Genomic DNA, 21,352 nt, shown 5'->3' with positions numbered 1-21,352 from the left:
TAATTTGAATCTGGCAAGTGGAATTCTTCAAGAAGCGAAAAAAATTCACAACAAAGATTTGTCACCTTTCGAAGTCCTTTGACTATGAGTGGTATTCGATCTTATTTGACAATTTTTCTCATCGTGAAATTGTGTACTGAATATTGTGATATTATCAAATTACGCTCCTAGAAATGGTGTAGGTACGGACATCTGCCTCACGGTAGGAAAACTATCGCATTAAAAACCTAAAAAGAAATAACAGCATAATTACAGAATACTTTTATGTTCGAGTAGGTAGAGAAATATTACGGATGACTACAATATCCGATATGTCAGAATTTCAACAAAATAAACAATTTTCAAAGTGTTCCTAAGATTTGTTTTGAATTCGAAAATACATTAAGATACATTTTTTCATATTATGAACAACGATAGTTTTCCAAAACAAACTTCCATTGAAGTCTTTTAATTTCCCATGGCCCAACTATGTCAAATATCGACCACAAGTTAACCTTGTGGATATTTACTTTCATTAGGTAGGATGTGGTCGATTTCTCTGATGTCTATCTAATGTTAGTTTCCCCAAAATATTATTAGAAAAACAGTCAAGAGAACTAGTTTTATTCAAATAGTTGCTTAAGAAGAATTTAACATGAGCTGTAAGTAAAATAATTTAATATTCTTTTCAATTAATTTATATGTTGTATTGGTTTGGACAACTTTTAAAAAGGGGTAGCAAATATACATATGCAGTTATAGAGGAAGAAGTATACTTTGAATTTTATTAATATATTGAGCTAAATATAAAAAATTAGTAGCCATTATTTATTGCATAAAATTCTTATTTCGATACGTATGAGGGTAAAACGGGAGAAGTTCAACATAGATTCTCACCTGAAAGTGTATTGATTAGTAACTACTCATAAAAGTATATAGTAAATTATAAGTAAATCAGCTCCTTCCATCAAACCAGCATGGCTTTGAAAAATGATCAGAGTACTGAACAGCTCTATATAATTTCAATGAGTGAAGTTACTGCTCTCGACTGCAAAGTTCTAGTTCGCAGATAATTTATAGATTTTTCGGCGCCTTTCATATGGAGTGAATCAATATTCAACTCTTGATACAATCATATCTTGGGAAGAGAAAAAATGTTATCCAAGCTACATAAAGTCAATATATAACAGTCTGCTGAAACTACTGCTTTTTCGGATAAACCATTCCATCAATATCTCCATGACTTCACAATAGTATATATAATTGCAAATGCAGATGCTACAAATAGACAGTATGATGCTACTTACAGAAACAACTGAAAATGTCTACTAGAAAAACCAATTTTACATGGGCTACAAAAAAATCACTTGTCACTCATGGTGAATAAAACAGTATCGATAAATTTATATTGCAAACTCCAAATAACTTTTCCTGTATATTAGAAAATACAGTTCAAAAAATACAGAACACTTTTGAAACAACCTGAAAATTTTGTAAGTGAAAAAGTATGTTTATTAAAAAGAGAAATTGATACTATTATTATTATCGAAAAAACTGCTCAATACTCTTCAATATCTGCAGCCTCTGATAACTACATAGAAGAAACAGTGTGCCAAGTTTCCGAACTACAAGAAAATGAACTAAAAACATTCCAGTTAGGAGATGGTGAAGTCTTGCTCGTGAAACAAAATGGAAAGATCAGTGCCTTGGGCTCGAAATGCACTCATTACGGAGCCCCACTGGCCAACGGTGCTTTGGGCGAAGGCAGGATCCGTTGTCCCTGGCACGGAGCCTGCTTCAACCTCGCCACCGGAGACATCGAAGATTTTCCAGGTCTCGATTCCCTTCCAAACTACCAAGTAACCATCGATGGTAGTAATGTCGTAGTGAGGGCCGATAAAGGGCAACTGGTTTCTAATAAGCGAGTGAAGAATATGGTGGGTCAGTGTCAAGGGGAAAGACACGGTATTGTCGTTATAGGAGGGGGGCCAGCGGCAGCAACTTGTGTTGAAACTCTGAGACAGGAGGGCTACAAGGGGCAAATTGTTATGGTGTGCAAGGAAAACTGCCTGCCCTACGATAGGGTGAGTTAACTTTTTTTAATTTTATACGAGATTTTCTATTTGTGACCAACAATTCCTGAAAAAGTAATTTTCACCATCAATGAAACTCCTTTCAAACCTGCCGAAGGTACTAATGAAATTAATGGCAAAGTTTTGAAAGCAGCAGAACCTTTATTGTATTCTATCAAGTCTTATATGTTCTATGTTAGGTATATTTTCTGGCATAAAGGAATCCAAAAGATCGTATAACAATTGTTCAATATCCAAGCAAATGTATAAGCACACTGTGTTCAGTAGCATTCTGAATACAGAATATAAGAAATTGAATAATATTACGAATTTTAGGAGTATTCTGAAATCAAAGTTAAACATAGGTCATTAGACGAATTTCTTGATTTCAAATTTTTATTTGTGATTGGAAAAGATAAATATAATTTTGCCGATTTGTGAATATTACTATAAATAATAGTTTCATCTCCCTTGGTTTCACTTCATTTCATGTACCTATTGTGATAATAATTTTAGTAACACCTCGTTTCTAATAACAGATTTTTTAAAACTAGTCCAAAAGGCTTTATATTGTAACCATTTAAAGAATTGACAGTCTTAAACTAATTTATTTCCAATAATATTTCACTACTCTTAAATTAATTTATTTACAACACTTAGCAACTAACGCTTAGTTTATTTTCACAATTTGAATTCCTTGTTTAATTGTTCGATTCACTTTCTGAACTCAACTGCCCTCTTGGGTCGAGAAGCGAAGTGTAATGGTTCTTTCCAGAACTCTGTAGGTGTTTCGGTACTCAACTAGAGTTTTATCGGCGATTGCCGACTGCATTCATTTTGCGGTGATTTCATGTGTTTGTTCGTTTACCGACATATCGGTCAGGGGCGGCTTCAGTTACGTTACAATATTACAATCCAGAGACTTTATGGATGAATAAATACTGACTTACTGTAAATAATTATTTGTTCTTTTATAGGTTTTGGTTACGAAAGAAATGAACTTCGATATAAAAAATGCCGAGTTTCGCAATGATGATTTTTATCAAAAGTTCGGAATCTCTGTTATCAAAGGAGTAGAAGCTCTATCAGTTGATACGAAGAACAAAAAGGTGTCTCTCAGTAATAGCACTGCTCTCAGCTACCACAAACTTTTCATTGCCACTGGTAGCAGCCCTAGGAAAGTTGACATTCCAGGGTGCGACTTAGGAAATGTTATAGTTTTGAGAAACTATGAGAACGCAAAGTGAGTTTTTCAATGTCTTGAAATCGCTGTACTACATGAAAATCGAACATCATTGTTCATTCAAATAGAAAATACAATATACAGGCCGTTTTTTCAGCCGATCCTACTAGTGTTTTCTCTGAAACGGTAAGACCTATAAGATCGGATACATTGGACAAAAATTTCCTATTTTGGGGAACTAGAATAATCTCTTTTCAGATCGACAATATCAGTGATTGTTTTCGAAATATTTGCCATTTGCACGATTGGGCGTTGGTTTCAATGTCATAACCATGTTTACTTAAGAAATCCACCTACAGTGTCATTGAAAATCTACTGAAATCTACTGCAATATATTTGAAGATCACCAACAAAGTGAAAGTTTTTGACCACTAGGTGGCGCTTTTGGAGACATTTGAATAGCATGACTGAATCTAGAAAGCCTTGGCCACCGTATAGGTTTACTTCTATACTGTGTGGCGTGTGGCCTTCTTGCGGGTATCGCCAATGGGCGTGTTGCTTTCTAGTTGGTTCTTTGTTGCTGGTTAGGTATTGATTAGATTTGAGGATTCAAAAACAAAAATGTTCCCATGTTTGAAATGAAACTTTGAATTCTTTGGAAGTTTGAAAACGAAAAGTTATGTATTATTATCTTCTTCTTCCATTATTCGGAAGTCGGAGATATTCAGAAAACAGTAACAAGCAATCGAGAAATGGGTGTTTTGTGTTCTGTGTCAGAAAACAGTAACAAGCAATCGGGAATTGGATGTTTGATGATATGTATCCATTTTGTGTTCTGTGTATCGAAGCGGGCAGAACCTAGAAACACTTGCCGTAGATACCGCCACTCACATTGAAATGAACATTCTATCGCCATATCTACCGGTGGAAATTCATCTACTGCAATTTTTCAATTTGTGTTCAAAATCTACCAAAAAGTAGAAATCTACCACGTGTAGTCACATTGGTTACCAACATAAAAAAATTAAAAACCGCTAATCAAATGTACTTAGCCCGCGAAATTTGAACGTTTACATAATTTTTAACAATCCACGTACAGATATTCACTATGTTCATAAATAAACAAGTATTTTCTCAAACTACTAGTATTAAAAACCCGAATTACACAAAATTGAAGACACAACTGAAATAATATATTTCAAAATAGATTGACAGTATTATTTGTACCTTCAAATATTACCAATTGTTCTATTATCCTGAGTATTTTTACAAATGTGTTCATTGGGAATGCTAAAATTATTAATAATCACATAAAAATTAGTAACGTGTCCATCAACAAGAATCATTTTATACGACAATAAACATATACAAACAAAAAACTAATCTTTGAATATTTTTCCAAGGTACACCAATTCTCAACTCTCAAAAGACAAAGAGGTAGTAATTTTGGGAGATAGCTTCATAGCCTTGGAGGCTGCTGACTACTGCAGCAGCAGAGTAAAAAAAGTGACTGTTCTCATGAAGGGACAGGTTCCGTTCTCTCATGTCCTTGGTCCGAGGATTGGACGAGCTGTTTTCGAGCTGTTCAGAAGAAACGGAGTCAATTTTGTTACTCAGTGTGGCCTTCGTCGGATCAATGGAAATGGTGGAAATGTGCAAAGTGTGGAGCTTGTTGATGGTATGTAAAAATACATAACCTTCTTTTTTGTGACTAATATCTCATTCAAATTGGTATTTTATCGAAGCTAGGTTGATGAAAGCGTTATTCAAGCTCCTCTCTATTTTTAGTTCAATATTAAGACACTAAGTCATACCGCCATTTTCATCTGATATCATCAAAACTCAAATCACCGCTTTGCGGCACCCGTTTTCAGTCGATGGATGACAAAAAAAAGAGAATTCGCAGCAAAAAATGTCAGTCCAAAGAAATTCGTTTAAAAAATGTTTTAAAACACTCCGTTTTTTTATTATTCGTCTCCTCCTTGGGAGAACTTCGGATTTTCACTTCCAAATACATGGTCCCCTTTGCGTGGTTATCCGAACCACTCCGGCCTGGATACCGGCGTGAGTTTGATGAATCAATCAGGACACAACATTGCGTATCAAGATTGTCGAGCGGAATGGACTCTCAACTCTCAATCAAAAGATGACAATCTACTGTCAAAAAACATAGAACATGGAGCACGAAATACATGATACAACGTACAACAGCACCCACTTCACATTTTGACTGAAACTGTCACATATTGGTTGGCTCAACACAATAGACGATACGTTTCATTGACTCAATTCCCGATACTTTTTTGACATAGTAGTATAAAGGTGCCATAACAGCTTCCTTTTTATCAAATACTGTCGTATCAACCTTCAGTACTTCAGTGATTACCTTATCATGCGGGTGACGCTGTTCATCCAGTTACAACCCCAGTGCTTCAACAGTAGAGGGTAAACTGATGATTCTTTTTTTCTTATTCCTTTCCTGCTCCTAAGTGACTGACATTCAGGGTTGAAGTATCTTCAGATTCGTTTGAAGGAGAGTTGATGGTATAGGACAACGGTCGGCAACAGGCGGACCGCGGAAAGTCGAACATAGAACCGCCAAATATTATAATGTGTTATATACCAAGTATAAAAATTAATACGTAGATAAGGTATACTATACCTTTATTAATTGAAGTAATATTTTTAAGCCACATAGAATTTAACTATGTATGTACTTAGTTTATTTCAAGTTGCTTAGTCAACCTCTTTAACAAGTACCTACAACTGATTATAATATTATTTTCCTATCTACCCTGCGTGTATATGTGTTTGTGCGCGCTTGCCACTATTTTGTTTTGTTGAAACAAGCGCGAGCGAGTATCAAAATTGGGGGTGCGGGGGAAACAGACTGTCATTCGCAGCGCAAACCGCGGAGCAACCATTCATTTGTTTTGTGATTTATCGTGTTTTCATAATATTTTCGTACCTATGCTAATATGCATTCTGAAAATCTTGAAGTGTACAGTGAAAATAGGAGGTTTCTGACAAAATGGACTGAACAATATTGTTTTATGCTGCCTAATAGGCCTCTAGCGGTTCCAGTGTGCAATGTGCAATAAAACTGTCGCTATTGTTAAAAGTGGTAATTTAAAGCGACATTACGAAACAGTTCATCAGCAATTTCACTCATAAAGAAAAACTTCAATCTCAGTTCTCACAAAAAAAAGCACAAAATTACTAGTTCGTTGCATAAGCGAGAAAGAAAAATCCACAGAAACCATTTTCAGATTCTGAGAAGGTAAAAAAATGTATGTTAGAAGTAGTCACGGCACTTTTTGAAGAAAAAATATGTTGTCGCTGCATTTCAAAGTATTTCATTATCAGCGAGAAGTAATACATGAAAAACAGAAATTTTTGCTGCTGGTAATAAAAACACTTTTCTTGAACTTCGGTAAAAGGCACCTTGCTACGCCATAGCACTTGATGAATCATGTGACATTGTTGGTGATGAACAAATGTCTATTTTCGTAAGATTTCTTGATACTGAGTGTCAGTTTTTTAGGGAAGAGTTGCTTGCAATATTGCTGTTGAAAGGTTACACTCGAGGAGAAGGTCATTGATGAATGTATTACTAAATCTAACATTAGTTAGGATAAAATGGTGTCGCTTTTAACTGACGGGGCTCCAGCAATGATTGCCAAAGAAAAAGGTATAGTAAAGAGAATCAGGGATAAAAACTCAGATCTAATAACGTACCAGTGCATAATTCACCAGGTAGCCCTTTGTGGAAAATTTAATGCTATGGAGAGCTTGGTCAAGTTGATTAATTTTATGAGTTCTCATTCTGCCCTTCAGCACCGACATAAAGGAGTTTTTCTCTAACAGAATATTCATACTTAACTGTAACACGACAAAATATTCGTTGGCTAAGTAAAAGTCAAGTTATTGAAATTTTTTGGCTGATAAAAGAAGAAGTAACCTCCTTCTTGTGAAACTTAGAGATGGAGGTAGCTAGAAAGCACAAACAAGCGTAATATGCTGGTCGTGGCTTTTTAAAAAGTTGTTTTGAAATATTCAAATGCGCTCAACACAGAATCACAAGGAAATGGAAAATGAATATGTGATCTGATACAAAACGTGTCTACTTTTCATCGCAAGCTGGATATCTTCGAAAAAGATATTGCAAGATAAGAATTTATTCATATTTCGACAATTCTTTAATATAAAAAGAACTATGAAGAAGACATTGTAGTGTTTGTAAAATTTCTGGCCGATCTTAGGAACGAATTTGTTACAAGATTCCAAGACTTTGCAGAGATGGGCAAGCTATCTCCGTTTCTTAAATCGTCATTTAAAGTTGATGTAGCAGAAGAATGGACAGATGTGGCTGCCAAAGGTATCACTTCAAATAGAGATAATTTGTAAGAAGATGTGTCTTTGCGAATATGTAAAACGGTATCCACTAAAGAAGTGTGGATCAAACATGTTCCAGAAAAATAAGAAAATTGCAAGAAACTAGCAATAAATTTGGCCACTATGTTTGGCTCGACATATGTATGTGAAACATCTTTCTCAAAGATTAATTTTTTGAAAAACAAATATCGTTCGAGATTAACGAACGCCCACCTAGAAGACACACTTTGAATTTGCTGTTCCTCTCGAGAAGCAAACTATAAAAAAACTGGCTAAAGACCGTCGGTGTAATTTCTCACATTAATTTTAGGTCTTACGTTTTATAATTCAGAATTTGATTTGAAACCAAAATAATACATAAGTAGACTTAATTTTTATCAGACCTCGTAAAAATGTTCCCACAGTTACCGGACCCCACCTTAAACTACCTACCGACCCCTAGTATACGACCTGTCATTTAAAAGTTACGACGAGTAACTGATAGTAACAACATTTCTGCGATATAAACCCTACGCTTGGTCTATTATTACCTGCACAACTTTCCCTTTTGGTAGTCCTGTTATAACTGCAACATTGAACTCATTCCTCCTCCAGGCACTTCCATCCCTGCGGACCTCCTGATAGTGGGCATCGGGATCACCCTCAATACGACCTTTCTGAAAGATTCCGGCATCGAAATCCAACAGAACGGATCCATCGAAACGGACCAGTACCTGCGAACCAACATACCGGAAGTGTATGCCGGCGGAGATGTAGCTTGGGCCCCTGTTTGGTGCGCCGGCAACCAAAAGGCTTCCATAGGCCACTTTGGGCTAGCCCACTACCACGGCAAGACTGCCGCCTTGAATATGATAGGGAAGCAGAAGGAGCTCAGGAGCGTTCCGTATTTTTGGACGAGGCTGTTCGGGTTGTCTATAAGGTGAGGTGGATGGTAAATTTTTTTATGTACTATAACAATTTTCAATTGAAGGTGATTCATTAGCAACGTCGCACTTGAAGTGACCAACGGATAATCCTCTTACCAACTCTGCAGAGACGTACCAAAATAATATTTTCATTTATTGAAACACATAGGTAATTACGTAAAAATTGTTATAGTAGGTGGCGCTACCTGGTGTTAATGGTAAAACTGATTACATTTTCTTATTATGCCTAATACAGTACTTCAAAAAACAGAAAAATTTACAAAATAATAATTATATTCCTTTCATATAGAAAGAGAACTACAAAGCAAAGAAATAATTACCTATGTTATGCTTAAGAAGTTTCAGAATCCACTGACTCGTCCGAAGAGAAATCCCCAATCACACTTAAATCTACCATCCCGTCCAATCTCCACATTTTCTCTTCTTCCTTGATCACATGGGCTACAGCATTAGCCCAATCTTCTTTCCGTATCCGTTCCATTGCGAGTTCTAATAAACGTTGGACATCCAGAAATTTTATGTCACGTTTTCACGAGCTATGTAATCCTTAATTTGAGCCCAGGTTAATTCTATCGGGTTTAACTCGCAATGGTAAGGATGAAGTCTCAAAATGGTGACGCCTTCAGCACGAGCTATTGTATCCACCACATGCTGGAAATATTTGTCACGATGCTGTTTAATGACGCTCATTAACCTAACCATGTCCTCAGAAAATGGAATTCCTTTTTGTCCTAACCAACTCTGCATGTCTGCTTTTCTGGTGGTCATAGTTGGCAGCTGTTCTACTAATCGAATGTGATGAGAAGCGTTATCCATTACTATTACCGAATTTGGCTCGACTCGTGAAAGAAGGTATTCAAACCATCCTGCAAACCTAAAGTGTCCGAGACTATTTAGGACTGTAAGTTTGTTTGTCATGTCATGCGCAGTTTCCATACAGTTTCGAATGTTAGAACCAGAACAAACCTACTGTGTCTTAAATTACAGAAAAATTATAATTTTGCAGATACTGCGGTTTCGGACATTTCGACGATATAATCTACGTTGGAGACGTGGAAGCTTTGAAGTTCGTGGCGTTTTACCTTAAAAGTGACGAGGTCGTCTCTGCAAGTTCGTGTGGCATGGATCCGATTGTATCCAAGTTCGGGGAGCTGCTAGCGCAAGGTAAGAAGCTCAAGAGGGAGGATTTGGTTGATGACCCTCTCGGATGGACTAAGCCGAAGCTCGTTGTCCAGTTATAAGTTGTATACATTTTTTTCAGTATTGTTTTATGCCTGACATTGTGTGTAATATAAAAAAAATTATGTCAGTTAATAGTTGTCTTTTTTTTGTTGTCGGACAATCAGTTTGCGTAACAATTTTTGGTAATTTGAAGAAAAAGGATGAAAAGTATTTTTCCTACGGATGCTATACAATGTGCCACTTCTCTCATTGTTTTCATACGTTCAAAACGAAAGATTCCTCACTTAACAAAATTGTTCAAATATAACCTTTAATTACTATTTTAAACAAAATATAAAAATGAGTTATTGACATGCAAGCATTATTATATACGTATTTTAATTTTCAGTACTTGAAAACAACGCAACCGTAGAAAAAGTACAGTGTACAATGCGTGAGAAAATGACATATTTCTCACTCGCTTGATTTGCGATTCTCTCGTGAAAAATATGTCGTTTTTCTTGTACAATATACTATCGTGTGTCAAAAAAGCATTGTTTTTTGGCGAAAAAATACTTTAAGTTTGCGGGGACTTTCCCGAGAAAACTTCCCGCAAATTTCTACCCGGAATCATCAATGTTACATATTGTTGTGAATTATCCCTTGAAAAAAAATAACGCCCGCCGCTGCTGGTATTCGTCAATCGTTCTAGGCGTCGCACCGATTCGAAAAGATCCCTGTCGACTTCCAGTAGGAAATAGAAATACTACCGACAGGAGATCGGGCAAGTCTAGTTAATAGTGCGGTACGAAGTGAGCTAACAAGGCGATAGACAGTCAAGTATTGTTCTGAAGTCCAGTTGAAGCTTTTATGTTATATCGGCAGAGTAGTAAAGTTGAGTTTAATTGTACGGTGTGGTCACTTATTGTCGAGCCCACGAAGACTCGCCTAATACACATTCTCTTATTAACGATAACTCCGGACAGTTTCGTCTTCCTGTTCACACATCCTGCATGGAGGTGTGTCCACTAGCCCCATGTGTTTCCTTAGTTGACAGTGGCCAGTAAGAAATACTACTGTTAAGCGTTGATTTTTCCTGGTCATCGTCAGATATTTCTTCGGAGTCAGCTTCCCAAGGTCGCCCAAGGTGATCCTGGTAAGATTGCATCCTTTGATTTCATCCCATCTCTTTGAGATTGAGCATGGGTGTGACGTTTGGCTAGTTCCGCAATTGTCGCACTGAGACCTAAAATTCTCAGTCCAGCCGCTTCCTTGACTAAAGAGTCGGCAATGCGATTACCTTTACTCCTGTCGTGCCCTTCAACCCACCTCAGGATAATTTCATTATCTACCGAGGATTTGGCTAAATCTTGGTGGCACTCTAGTACTGGCCCTGAGGTAACACGTTGTCTGTTCAAGGCTAATAGGGCTTGTCTGCTGTCAGTGCAAATTGTTATGTTTTTGCCAGAAATTCCTTTCCTGGTTATTTCTTTTGTGGCGATTGAGATACCAGCTAGTTCTGTTTGAACCACGCTGGTATTTTTTCCCATTCCCACTTAATCCTTAGGCTTGCACAGGCGTAAGACATAAGACGGGGCGGCAAGAAATGTAAGGAATACGAGAAGCAGAAGATGACCAGGGACAGGTTGTGTTCTGACAACTTAACTTTAAAAAGCTGAACAATATATCGTCCTAAAGATAGACTCTGAAATGATATTCCTAGAGATTATAATGTTCCAAATAATAATGAACATGCCAACCTAGTGATTCCCAAAGTGTTTGCCGCGGCGCCCGGGGGAGTCGAGATTCCGTTATGGGCGCCGCGAAATATCCAATTAAACCATTCGGCAATTCTCTTGGGATTTCCAATTCTCAAACTTTTACGCCAACAATCGGGTTTTTAATTGTTTTCTTTCCAATCCGCACCCGATAGCTTTCCATTTTTTCAAGAAAGTCAAAAATGTAGAAAAAAAATTGGATGAAATAAGGGCGCCACGAAAAAAAAACGTCATTTGAGGAGCAGCAAACCAAAGATTGAAAACCTCTGCGCTAACCATATGTTAGTTATTTCAGCTAGAACCTTCTTTAATGAATAGATGATGAGGATCGCTGAAAGGCCACAAATGCGGCGATAGGCTAACTTTTCAGGGTGGCAAGGACGTGGCTCTTTATGGTGTGGAGGTTCGCAGAAAAGTAATATGTGACACTAAGAATAAGTTTTATTTAGAAAGATTTTATTTTGGACTCCATCCACTGCATAGATTTCTACAAACTTATCCCCAGGTCAGTTTCTGTAGAAAGACTTCCGTGTTATGCTGGAAATAGAGTTCTCAAAAATACAAACAAATATATACACAACTTCAAATTTTATTTAAAGATTCAATGGATAGGTTGTAGTCTTCAATAATATACTTTTTTTACAAATATTGAATAATACATCAAATCAAAACATTCAATTCCCATTCATCCCTCTTATTGATTAAGTCTATAAAAAACAATACATCTGTCCCACATTTTGAATGTTTTCCAAAACAAAAAGTTTTCTATGTCTTGCAAGTTCCTAATTTTCTTTTCCCAGGTCCCGAAGATCTCTAATGTGGATTCCATACATTCAATGATAATTACGATTCTCGGTTCGATTCGAATCAACTATACCACCTTGAAGAAAATATTTCAATATATATCATAAAGGCAGGGTAGTCGGTAGTTTTCCAGAAATATGCAGGGTATATCTTGACGAGTTAACGCGATCTATATATAGAAAACTGAAAGTAGGGCGTTTCTGGAAATTGATAGGATGGATGAAGAATTAATGGAGAATTCAACTGAAATATTTTCGTTGGAGTAAAGTTTCGGGTTTCACTGGAAGTGACGTCATCTTTGTTATTTTTAATGGCACACCCTGTATTTCACCTCATTATTGAATTCTTCCCATGATTTAGATTCTAACTCATGTATCATACCCTATACCCAAAATGAACCGTTTTTGAGTTTTTTTAGAAAAAGTGACAGATGCAGCCTCTCGAACATACGTCATTTTCATGTAAATTAACATTTTTAAAAATATGCAGCAAGTGAATCGTGATAATTGAAGGTTGAACGGGTCACGTATCATTTTCACGTTCACTAAATAATCCACAGGGTGCGCAAAAATTAGGGTCCAATAAGTGAATGAGAAAAATTAAAAATCTCAACTTATTCAAATGGGAACACCAATTCTATTATGTAAATAAGCCCTAGTTATCATACACTTCCCTATACCCAAAACTTATAATTCTGGTGATATTCCGCAATAGAAGTTATTATCACGCGAGGATTTACGTTTTTATCCCCTAATTTTGTCCGATAAAATTTCTTTGTTGCCTAGTTTCCATTGAATATCTCATGAAATAATCCCATATTCAAGACAAAAATCATGATAAGAATTAAAAACAATTTCAAATTTAGTTTCAATGCTAAACAAGAACATGTGACACTTTTGTCAACTCCTTTTTTTATTGCAACAAATGTTCAAATACATTGCCTCCAACTTCTAAGCATTTTACACTTCTCCGTATGACGTCTCCTACAGCTCGTCTTATCATGTCCGGTGGAATAGAGTTGAAAGCAGTACGAACTCTCTTGTTGGCGTGTTAGAATACACTTCGTTCTTTATATAACCCAAAATAAAAAAATCCATAGGAGTTAAGTCGGGCGACCGCGGTGGCCGTATTTGAGGACCGTCGGTTCCAAACCACTGGTCGTAATTAATTTCTTCTAAATACATCTTCGCCATCTGATGATTATGTGGAGGTGCTCCATCATGTTGATACCAAATTTTTCGATGGTCAGCGAGCGTCAGTTTTTCCAAATGATCTGTATCGAGATTTTTTAAAATATCTAGGTATCGTTCACCTGAAAATAAAAATATCTGTTGGATTGTTATTTATTTTCTAGATGCTATGAATGTTTATTACATAGCTACCTTGATGCCATTTTCTTGAGTGATGTATTTTAATTTTTTTTTAATCAATTAAACAATACAATTCAGATACTTTTCAACTAACCATTTGAATTTTTGTCATAGAAGTGAAGCATCACTTTAACAGCACAGTAAACATTGAAATTCCAACGGTCTTGAAATTAACGTTCCCGAACGTAGCACTCGCCTAAAATCTAAAAATAATTTTAAATTACCATTGCCTTCTTCATCCCTAGTAAAGGACTCAATTTTCTATAACGGTGTTAAAATGTATAATCACTTACCGTCTCATTTTAGAAATAGCTACGATAGTATTGACAACTTCAGAAAATACACAAAAAAACTTCTCGCAAGCAGACCCTATTATAGTTTGCAAGAATTTTACAATGACAACTTCCAGTAAAATTGTAATTTATTAAGGGTACTGTATAGCATACTCGATTAGACTGTTAAATTATAAGTCGTAAAATTGACAAAATGTTCAAATAACATTTCATGATTGATATTTTATTTATTCATTGACACTTATTCTATTGAATTAAATGTATAATTGATAAATGAATATGTTTATATACCGCTTGTTTATATAACAATTTTATTTTTATTCTATTTTATTTATATTTTACAAAATTATGTGTATTTTGCCTAAATTTTTTTCTGTACGTGTATATTCTACTTTGTCAACAAAACAAGAGTTTTTTCGACAATAAAGTATATTTTAATTGATTGATTGATTGAACTGAATGCGGGTTTGTATCGCTTCACCAGTGAGAATTCCGCTTGTTGACTATCCCATTTTTGGTAAATTTGGCTTCGTTGATCCATATAATATTCCTCAAAAGTTTGTCGTTTTCTTGATTTTTCATAATGAAGAACTCCGCAAACTTAATTCTTCTCTCATAATCGGATAGCTTCAGGCCATGGACTAAAATACGAGAATACGGATGCCATTTATATTTTGCTAATATTCTCTGCATGGACATTTTATTCAATCCCAAATCTCGTGCCGCATCTTTCAAAGATACTTCTGGAAAAGCAGTGAAGTACCCAAGCACTGTAATCGCATTATCTTCATTGTCAACAACCGTTTTAGTTTTGATAATTTTCCTTGCGAATAATCCAAAGTTCGTAAGATTGAAGATTAATCTTCTAATGACATCTGGAGATGGTTTCGGTTTTTCTGGATACCTTGCAGCATTCGCCATAAATCACCAATAAGTTGAAGAAATCGTGATAATTATAACCAGCACGAGCCATATTGTACCTTCTGAGAGCACGAATCTGACAATAAACAACTTTATGAGGTAGCTACACGAGTTAGAATCTAAATCATGGGAAGAATTCAAAAATGAGGTGAAATACAGGGTGTGCACTTAAAAATAACCAAGACGACGTCACTTCTGGTGAAACCCGAACGTCACCTCAACGATAATATTTCAGTTGAATTCTTCATAAGTTCTTCACCCATCCTACCAATTTTCAGAATTGCCGTACTCTCGGTTTTCTATATATAGATTGCATTAACTCGTCAAGATATACCCTGCATATTCGAATCATTTCCTAGTTACAAATCCAAACCATTTTAGGTTTTTTCACTTCAATTTCAACATCAAATGTTTCAAATTTCCAAACTCAATTTCAATTTGAATTCTATTTGTTTTTTTTTTGTACAACTAAAAGACAAGAAAATATTTGAAACATGTCTGAAAGAAACATTTACCATAATTCTTAGAGTAAAGAGAGTTGAAATTCCTCCAAATTAAATTTAAATGAAACTTCCAAATAGTTTTATTCAAAGTTTTACCTCCTGAGTAAATGGGCTTCACTATCTGTTGGAGAGGTTATAAAAATTTGTATTAACTAACAACCTCTGTCGAGCTCTCTGTGGTGCCAGAGTAAATTGATTGAATGGTTTTTCACCAGTATGAATTTTTCCAAGTATTTTCAAATGACTAAATCGACTGAATAACTTTTTGCAAATTCTACATTGAAATGGTTTCTCGCCTGTGTGAGTTATTTCAAGCTACCTCGTGTAAGGAATGATTTAAAGCAAATTTGTCACTGAAATGGTTTATTGCCAGTATGAATATTTTCATGTATTTTCATATGACCAAATTGACTGAATGACTTTAAGCAGAATTCACATTGAAATGGCTTTTCGCCAGAATGAATTTTTTCATGCCTTTTCAAATTACTAGATTTAATGAATGACTTAGAACAGATTTTACATTGAAATGGTTTTTCACCAGTATGCATTTTTTCGTGACTTTTCAAATAACTACATCTACTGAATGACTTTGAGCAAACTTTACATTGAAATGGTTTCTTATCAGTATGATTTTTTTCATGATGTCTAAAATTACTACAATGACTGAATGGTTCTTCACCGGTATGAATTCTTTCGTGTTTTTTCAAATTAATACATTGATTGAATGACTTTGAACAGACTTTACATTGAAATGGTTTTTCACCGGTATGAATCATTTCGTGTTTTTTTAAACTACTACTATGATTGAATGACTTCGAACAGCTTTTACATTTAAATGGTTTTTCACCAGTATGAATTATTTCGTGATTTTTCAAACTAACACTTTGATTGAATGACTTCAAACAGATTTTACATTGAAATGGTTTTTCACCGGAATGAATCATTTCGTGTTTTTTCAAATTAATACACTGATTGAATGACTTTGAACAGATTTTACATTGAAATGGTTTTTCACCGGAATGAATCATTTCGTGTTTTTTCAAACAGCTACTTTGATTGAATGATTTCAAACAGATTTTACATTGAAATAGTTTTTCACCGGTATGAATTCTTTCGTGTTTTTTCAAATTAACACATTGATTGAATGACTTCAAACAGATTTTACATTGAAATGGTTTTTCACCGGTATGAATTCTCTCGTGTTTTTTCAAATTAATACATTGATTGAATGACTTTGAACAGATTTTACATTGAAATGGTTTTTCACCAGTATGAATTCTTTCGTGTTTTTTCAAATTACTACAAGCATTGAATGACTTTGAACAGATTTTACATTGAAATGGTTTTTCACCAGTATGAATCATTTCGTGTTTTTTCAAACAACTACTTTGATTGAATGATTTCGAACAGATTTCACATTGAAATGGTTTTTCACCAGTATGAATTCTTTTGTGTTTTTTCAGATTACTACATTGATTGAATGACTTTGAACAGATTTTACATTGAAATGGTTTTTCACCAGTATGAATTCTTTCGTGTTTTTTAAAATTACTACATTGATTGAACGACTTTGAACAGATTTTACATTGAAATGGTTTTTCACCAGTATGAATTCTTTCGTGTTTTTTCAAATTACTACAAGCATTGAATGACTTTGAACAGATTTTACATTGAAATGGTTTTTCACCAGTATGAATCATTTCGTGTTTTTTCAAACAACTACTTTGATTGAATGATTTCGAACAGATTTCACATTGAAATGGTTTTTCACCAGTATGAATTCTTTTGTGTTTTTTCAGATTACTACATTGATTGAATGACTTTGAACAGATTTTACATTGAAATGGTTTTTCACCAGTATGAATTCTTTCGTGTTTTTTAAAATTACTACATTGATTGAACGACTTTGAACAGATTTTACATTGAAATGGTTTTTCACGGGTATGAATCCTTTTGTGTTTTTTCAAACAACTTCTTCGAGTGAATGACTTCGAACAAAATCTACATTGAAATGGTTTTCCACCAGTATGAATGTTTTCATGCGTTTTCAAATGACTGAATGACTTTGAGCAATTTTTACATTGAAATAGTTTCTCGCCAGTATGAATATTTTCGTGTACTTTCAAACTACCAGATAGATTGAATAACTTTGAGCAAATTTTACACTGAAATCGTTTTGAGGCAATATTACTTTTTGAATCACTCCTTCCAATAAACGATTTTGCGCAAATTTTATGATAAACTAGTAGTTTTTCTGAAGATTTGATTACAACAGATTTGTCATCAGTTCTTTCATTAAATTTTTTTGAGGAAACTTCATTTTCCTCATGAATTCTACTCTCTCCAAATGAATTCAAATAGTATCCCGAACTAAATATTTCAACGGCAAATTCATTTTCACATGACGCTGATGACGTGTTTTCACTGATAACCTCTTTCTTACTAGCAATTGTTTCTTCCGGGGGTTTTGAAGAAAAGACTCCACAATCTGTAAAAAATAGTTTCATTACGAAATTACATTCATGATGGGTCATGTAAACAAAACACCAAAACAAAATTAAATTTATTAGTTGAAATCCCTCAAAATTCAACATCAATTTTCAAAAGTACGCATTGTGTATTTGTCAGAATTCCTCTACGATAAATTAGCAAGTACTTATTCAAACTTTTTGTTGTTGACCCACAACTTTTCTTCGGTAAGAGTTCAACTTTATTCAATATAACCAAGAATGAGGTATCACAGTATAGATTATCATATGGAATTTTAATTGTATGTTTGTATGTTTTTGTGACTGATAATATTTATTGAAAAAAATTATATTTAATACTTGTTAATAAAAAATATTGTAACTGTTTGTGTGAAATGGTCTGTCACGAAACTCAATGTGACAAACCAAATCCTACGCAGGCGAAGCCATGGGTAATAGCTAGTTTGTTATAATTGTATACAAATCACGCAAATATGTATGTATGTTATGTCACTTGTCTTCTGCCTGCGTTAATCAGTATCAAAAATTCTCAAGACAACTACAGATACTAAAATTGAGACAAGGACTAGAATGTCAAAATCGGCCCCTATCGAAATAAATGTTACCTGTGCTAAACCGAGGTGGTTTAAAATCATTAGTCACATCTTCTCCATGCATATTAGCATCGTTCTGGTATTGACAATTACAACAGGATTTCACACTGTCAGGGTTGAAGAAATTCTCTAAACTGAGCAAACCACCCCCACACCCCTCACAATAAAAACCTTCTTTTACATCTTCAGCACGCTGTTCAGATTTCAGGTCATGATGAACAATAATCATTTCATCTTCACTTTTGATTTTTTCTGGCACAAACTCATTTTTCGAGAGATTTACTTGGAGAATTTCATCTTCGCCCTCCTCTTTAATTGGTCTTCCATATCCACAGTCACCGGTGGCCATTATCAATTTTCAAGAAATATGAGGGCACCGTGGATCTGTTTTTGAAGACAATAGCTTTATAACCTTACCACCGTACTAACGCCTGAGGCAAGGACTCACCAATTGTTACCTATGCTGTGATATGGGACTCAAATCCAATGAGTACATCAACTAACAAGCAAAGATTATCTCTTTGCTAGCAAAGAGTACATCGGTTTACTCTTTGGATTGCCTCAGAAGACAACCACAAACTGTTTTGTGGAAGACAACAGTCAGGACGGTGACAGATGACGGCTGGATTACGGGTGTATGTAACAGAACTAGTGTGTTCGTATTAGATCTAGTGATTTCGGCCAATGTTCAGTACGTTAGTGTTACATTTAATGTATCTAGTATATTTTAGCAAATAATTTATATTTAGTACAATTTTCAGTACAAATGAGAAGCTCTTGTCAAAATCGTCAATTGCCATATTTGAATTGTAAACAAATGTAAACCACGGTAAAAAGTGTTTGCCATATTGGTAATATAAATTATAATAATGGACAAGTAAGTTGTGAATTGTAAATTATAATTAAAAATCTTGTATCAATACGTATTATTTTTAAAGGCTTGTTATATGAGAAAAAAAGCAGGTTGCTTTAGAACTAGAACCGGTCAATGTATTGTTCAAAGTATTGTTTTAGAAATTGACAGTGATATTAGCCAAGCAGAATTAGAGATTGGAGATACTTATTTTAACAATAACAAGGATAATATGGAACAGTTAATTTCTACACAAAAGGTATAGTATAGATTCATTTGTTTTGTTGACATTTTTATCTGTTTACGAATTATTTTTTAGTTGCTGTACAAGTGATATAGGCAATATCGAATGAGTTTTAGTGTTATTATTGTTTTTAATATTTATATCTGTATGTATTTCATAACTAATTTTTATTTATTTAATGAGAAACATTAAATTATAAAACAACAATAAAAATTAATTGGCGCTCCGGGGCGACTTCATTGATTCCAGTGGCGCATTTGCTTTTTCAGCTGCAGGAAAACCTGGAAAAACCTGCAGCACCACATCTTCTGAAGATCTTAATCTGCCAATGTCCTCTCTCTCATAAAACAAAATGTACGGTGTCTCCAGAGGTTCCAATAAATTCAATACATCGCCAGAACACGTATATATTAATTTCTTTATTTATATAGGTCTACAGTAACGATGTGAAGTTTTCTTCCTTTGTTATTATAAATAAATCATTTATTTAAAATTCCCACCATATATTTAAAGTTTCCGTCATTTATTCAGTACTTTTTGTGTTCGGTGTTGGTGTTTTGTAGTCCGTTTTGGTACATATTGATATTTATTCTTTTTAGTACATTTTCTCCGGATTTAGTACTTTTTGTTTCATGATTCAGTACATCATTGCATTTTCATTCTGGCAGCTTGGGTATGTAAGTGTGTTGTCATAAATATTATTCCACATTATTCATTACCGCGGAAAGTGGTTTGCTCTGCCTACTCAATCGAAATACATCAAACTCTATGAGTATCAACAATGCAAAACTGTCATTTCATAGAGCATTCACACCAGACATGCCTGACAGTTTCGTCTCCCTGACCACACACCCTGCATAGAGGTGTGTCCACTAGCCTCATATTTCCTCAGTTGACAGTGGCCAATAAGAAATACTACTGTTGAGCGTTGATTTTTCCTGGTCATCGCCAGAAATTTCTTCGGCGTCAGCTTCCCAGGGTCGCCCAAGATGATTCTGGCAAGATTGCATCCTTTGATTTCATCTCATCTCTTTGAGATTGAGCATGGGTGTGACGTTTGGCTAGTTCCGCAATTGTCGCACTGAGACCTAAAATTCTCAGTCCAGCCGCTTCCTTGACTAAAGAGTCGGCAATGCGATTACCTTTACTCCTGTCGTGCCCTTTAACCCACCTCAGGATAATTTTATTATCTACCGAGGCTTTTGCTAAATCTTGGTCGCACTGGTATTTTTCCCATTCCCACTCAATCCTTAGGCTTGCACAGGTGTAAGACATAAGACTGGAAATGTAAGGAATACGAGAAGCAGAAGATGACCAGGGACAGGTTGTGTTCTGACAACTTAACTTTAAGAAGCTGAACAATATATGGTCCTAAAGATAGACTCTCAAATGATATTCCTAGGGATTACAATGTTCCAAATAATAATGAACATGCCAACCTAGTGATTCCCAAAGTGTTTGCCGCGGCACCCGGGGGAGTCGAGATTCAGTTATGGGCGCCGCGAAATATCCAATTAAACCATTCGGCAATTCTCTTGGGATTTCCAATTCTCAAACTTTCACGCCAACAATCGGGTCTTTAATTGTTTTCTTTTCAATCCGCACCCGAAAGCTTTCCATTTTTTTCAAGTCAAAAATTTAGAAAAAAAATTTGATGAAATAAGGGCGCCACGTAAAAAAACATTATTTGAGGAGCAGCAAACCAAAGATTGAAAACCTCTGCGCTAACCATATGTTAGTTATTTTAGCTAGAACCTTCTTTAATGAAGATGATGAGGATCGCTGAAA

General features: G+C 35.1%; 2 protein-coding genes and 1 long non-coding RNA gene across 7 annotated transcripts; 2 read left to right on the top strand and 1 right to left on the bottom strand.

Annotated features, from left to right (window-relative positions):
* The first annotated feature begins 322 nt into the window (after positions 1-322).
* On the top strand, positions 323-9,869 carry LOC111506990 (apoptosis-inducing factor 3). The gene is made up of 6 exons (XM_023162205.2): positions 323-641; positions 1,561-2,063; positions 3,029-3,294; positions 4,638-4,912; positions 8,224-8,548; positions 9,562-9,869. The coding sequence occupies exons 1-6, from the start codon at positions 635-637 to the stop codon at positions 9,794-9,796; spliced, it is 1,611 nt and encodes a 536-aa protein (XP_023017973.2). The 5' UTR covers positions 323-634; the 3' UTR covers positions 9,797-9,869.
* A 2,048-nt stretch (positions 9,870-11,917) lies between these two features.
* LOC111517065 (uncharacterized) lies at positions 11,918-19,061 on the bottom strand. Of its 5 annotated transcripts, none has more exons than XM_074176455.1 (3): positions 18,480-19,054; positions 17,829-17,873; positions 11,918-12,031 (listed from the first exon to the last, which is right to left on the bottom strand). In XM_074176455.1, exons 1-3 carry the CDS (start codon positions 18,814-18,816, stop codon positions 12,027-12,029), a joined length of 387 nt encoding a protein of 128 aa, XP_074032556.1. In that variant the 5' UTR covers positions 18,817-19,054; the 3' UTR covers positions 11,918-12,026. The 5 variants fall into 5 exon arrangements, with proteins under 5 accessions (XP_074032556.1, XP_074032554.1, XP_074032552.1 ...); XM_074176453.1 differs by having other exon boundaries at positions 17,577-17,873; positions 18,480-19,053; XM_074176451.1 differs by having other exon boundaries at positions 11,934-17,873; positions 18,480-18,851; positions 18,916-19,061.
* A 71-nt stretch (positions 19,062-19,132) lies between these two features.
* Positions 19,133-19,842, top strand: LOC141482638 (uncharacterized). Its single transcript, XR_012465631.1, has 3 exons — positions 19,133-19,344; positions 19,406-19,579; positions 19,640-19,842. It is a non-coding gene; the product is annotated as an uncharacterized lncRNA (long non-coding RNA).
* Positions 19,843-21,352: the final 1,510 nt, after the last annotated feature.

The sequence above is a fragment of the Leptinotarsa decemlineata genome, unplaced genomic scaffold (genome assembly GCF_025532065.1).
Source record: "Leptinotarsa decemlineata unplaced genomic scaffold, Ldec_3_MD MMD2_tig00001719_RagTag_RagTag, whole genome shotgun sequence".
In the NCBI taxonomy this organism is placed as follows: domain Eukaryota; kingdom Metazoa; phylum Arthropoda; class Insecta; order Coleoptera; family Chrysomelidae; genus Leptinotarsa; species Leptinotarsa decemlineata.
This window is presented reverse-complemented; position numbering and strand designations above follow the sequence as displayed.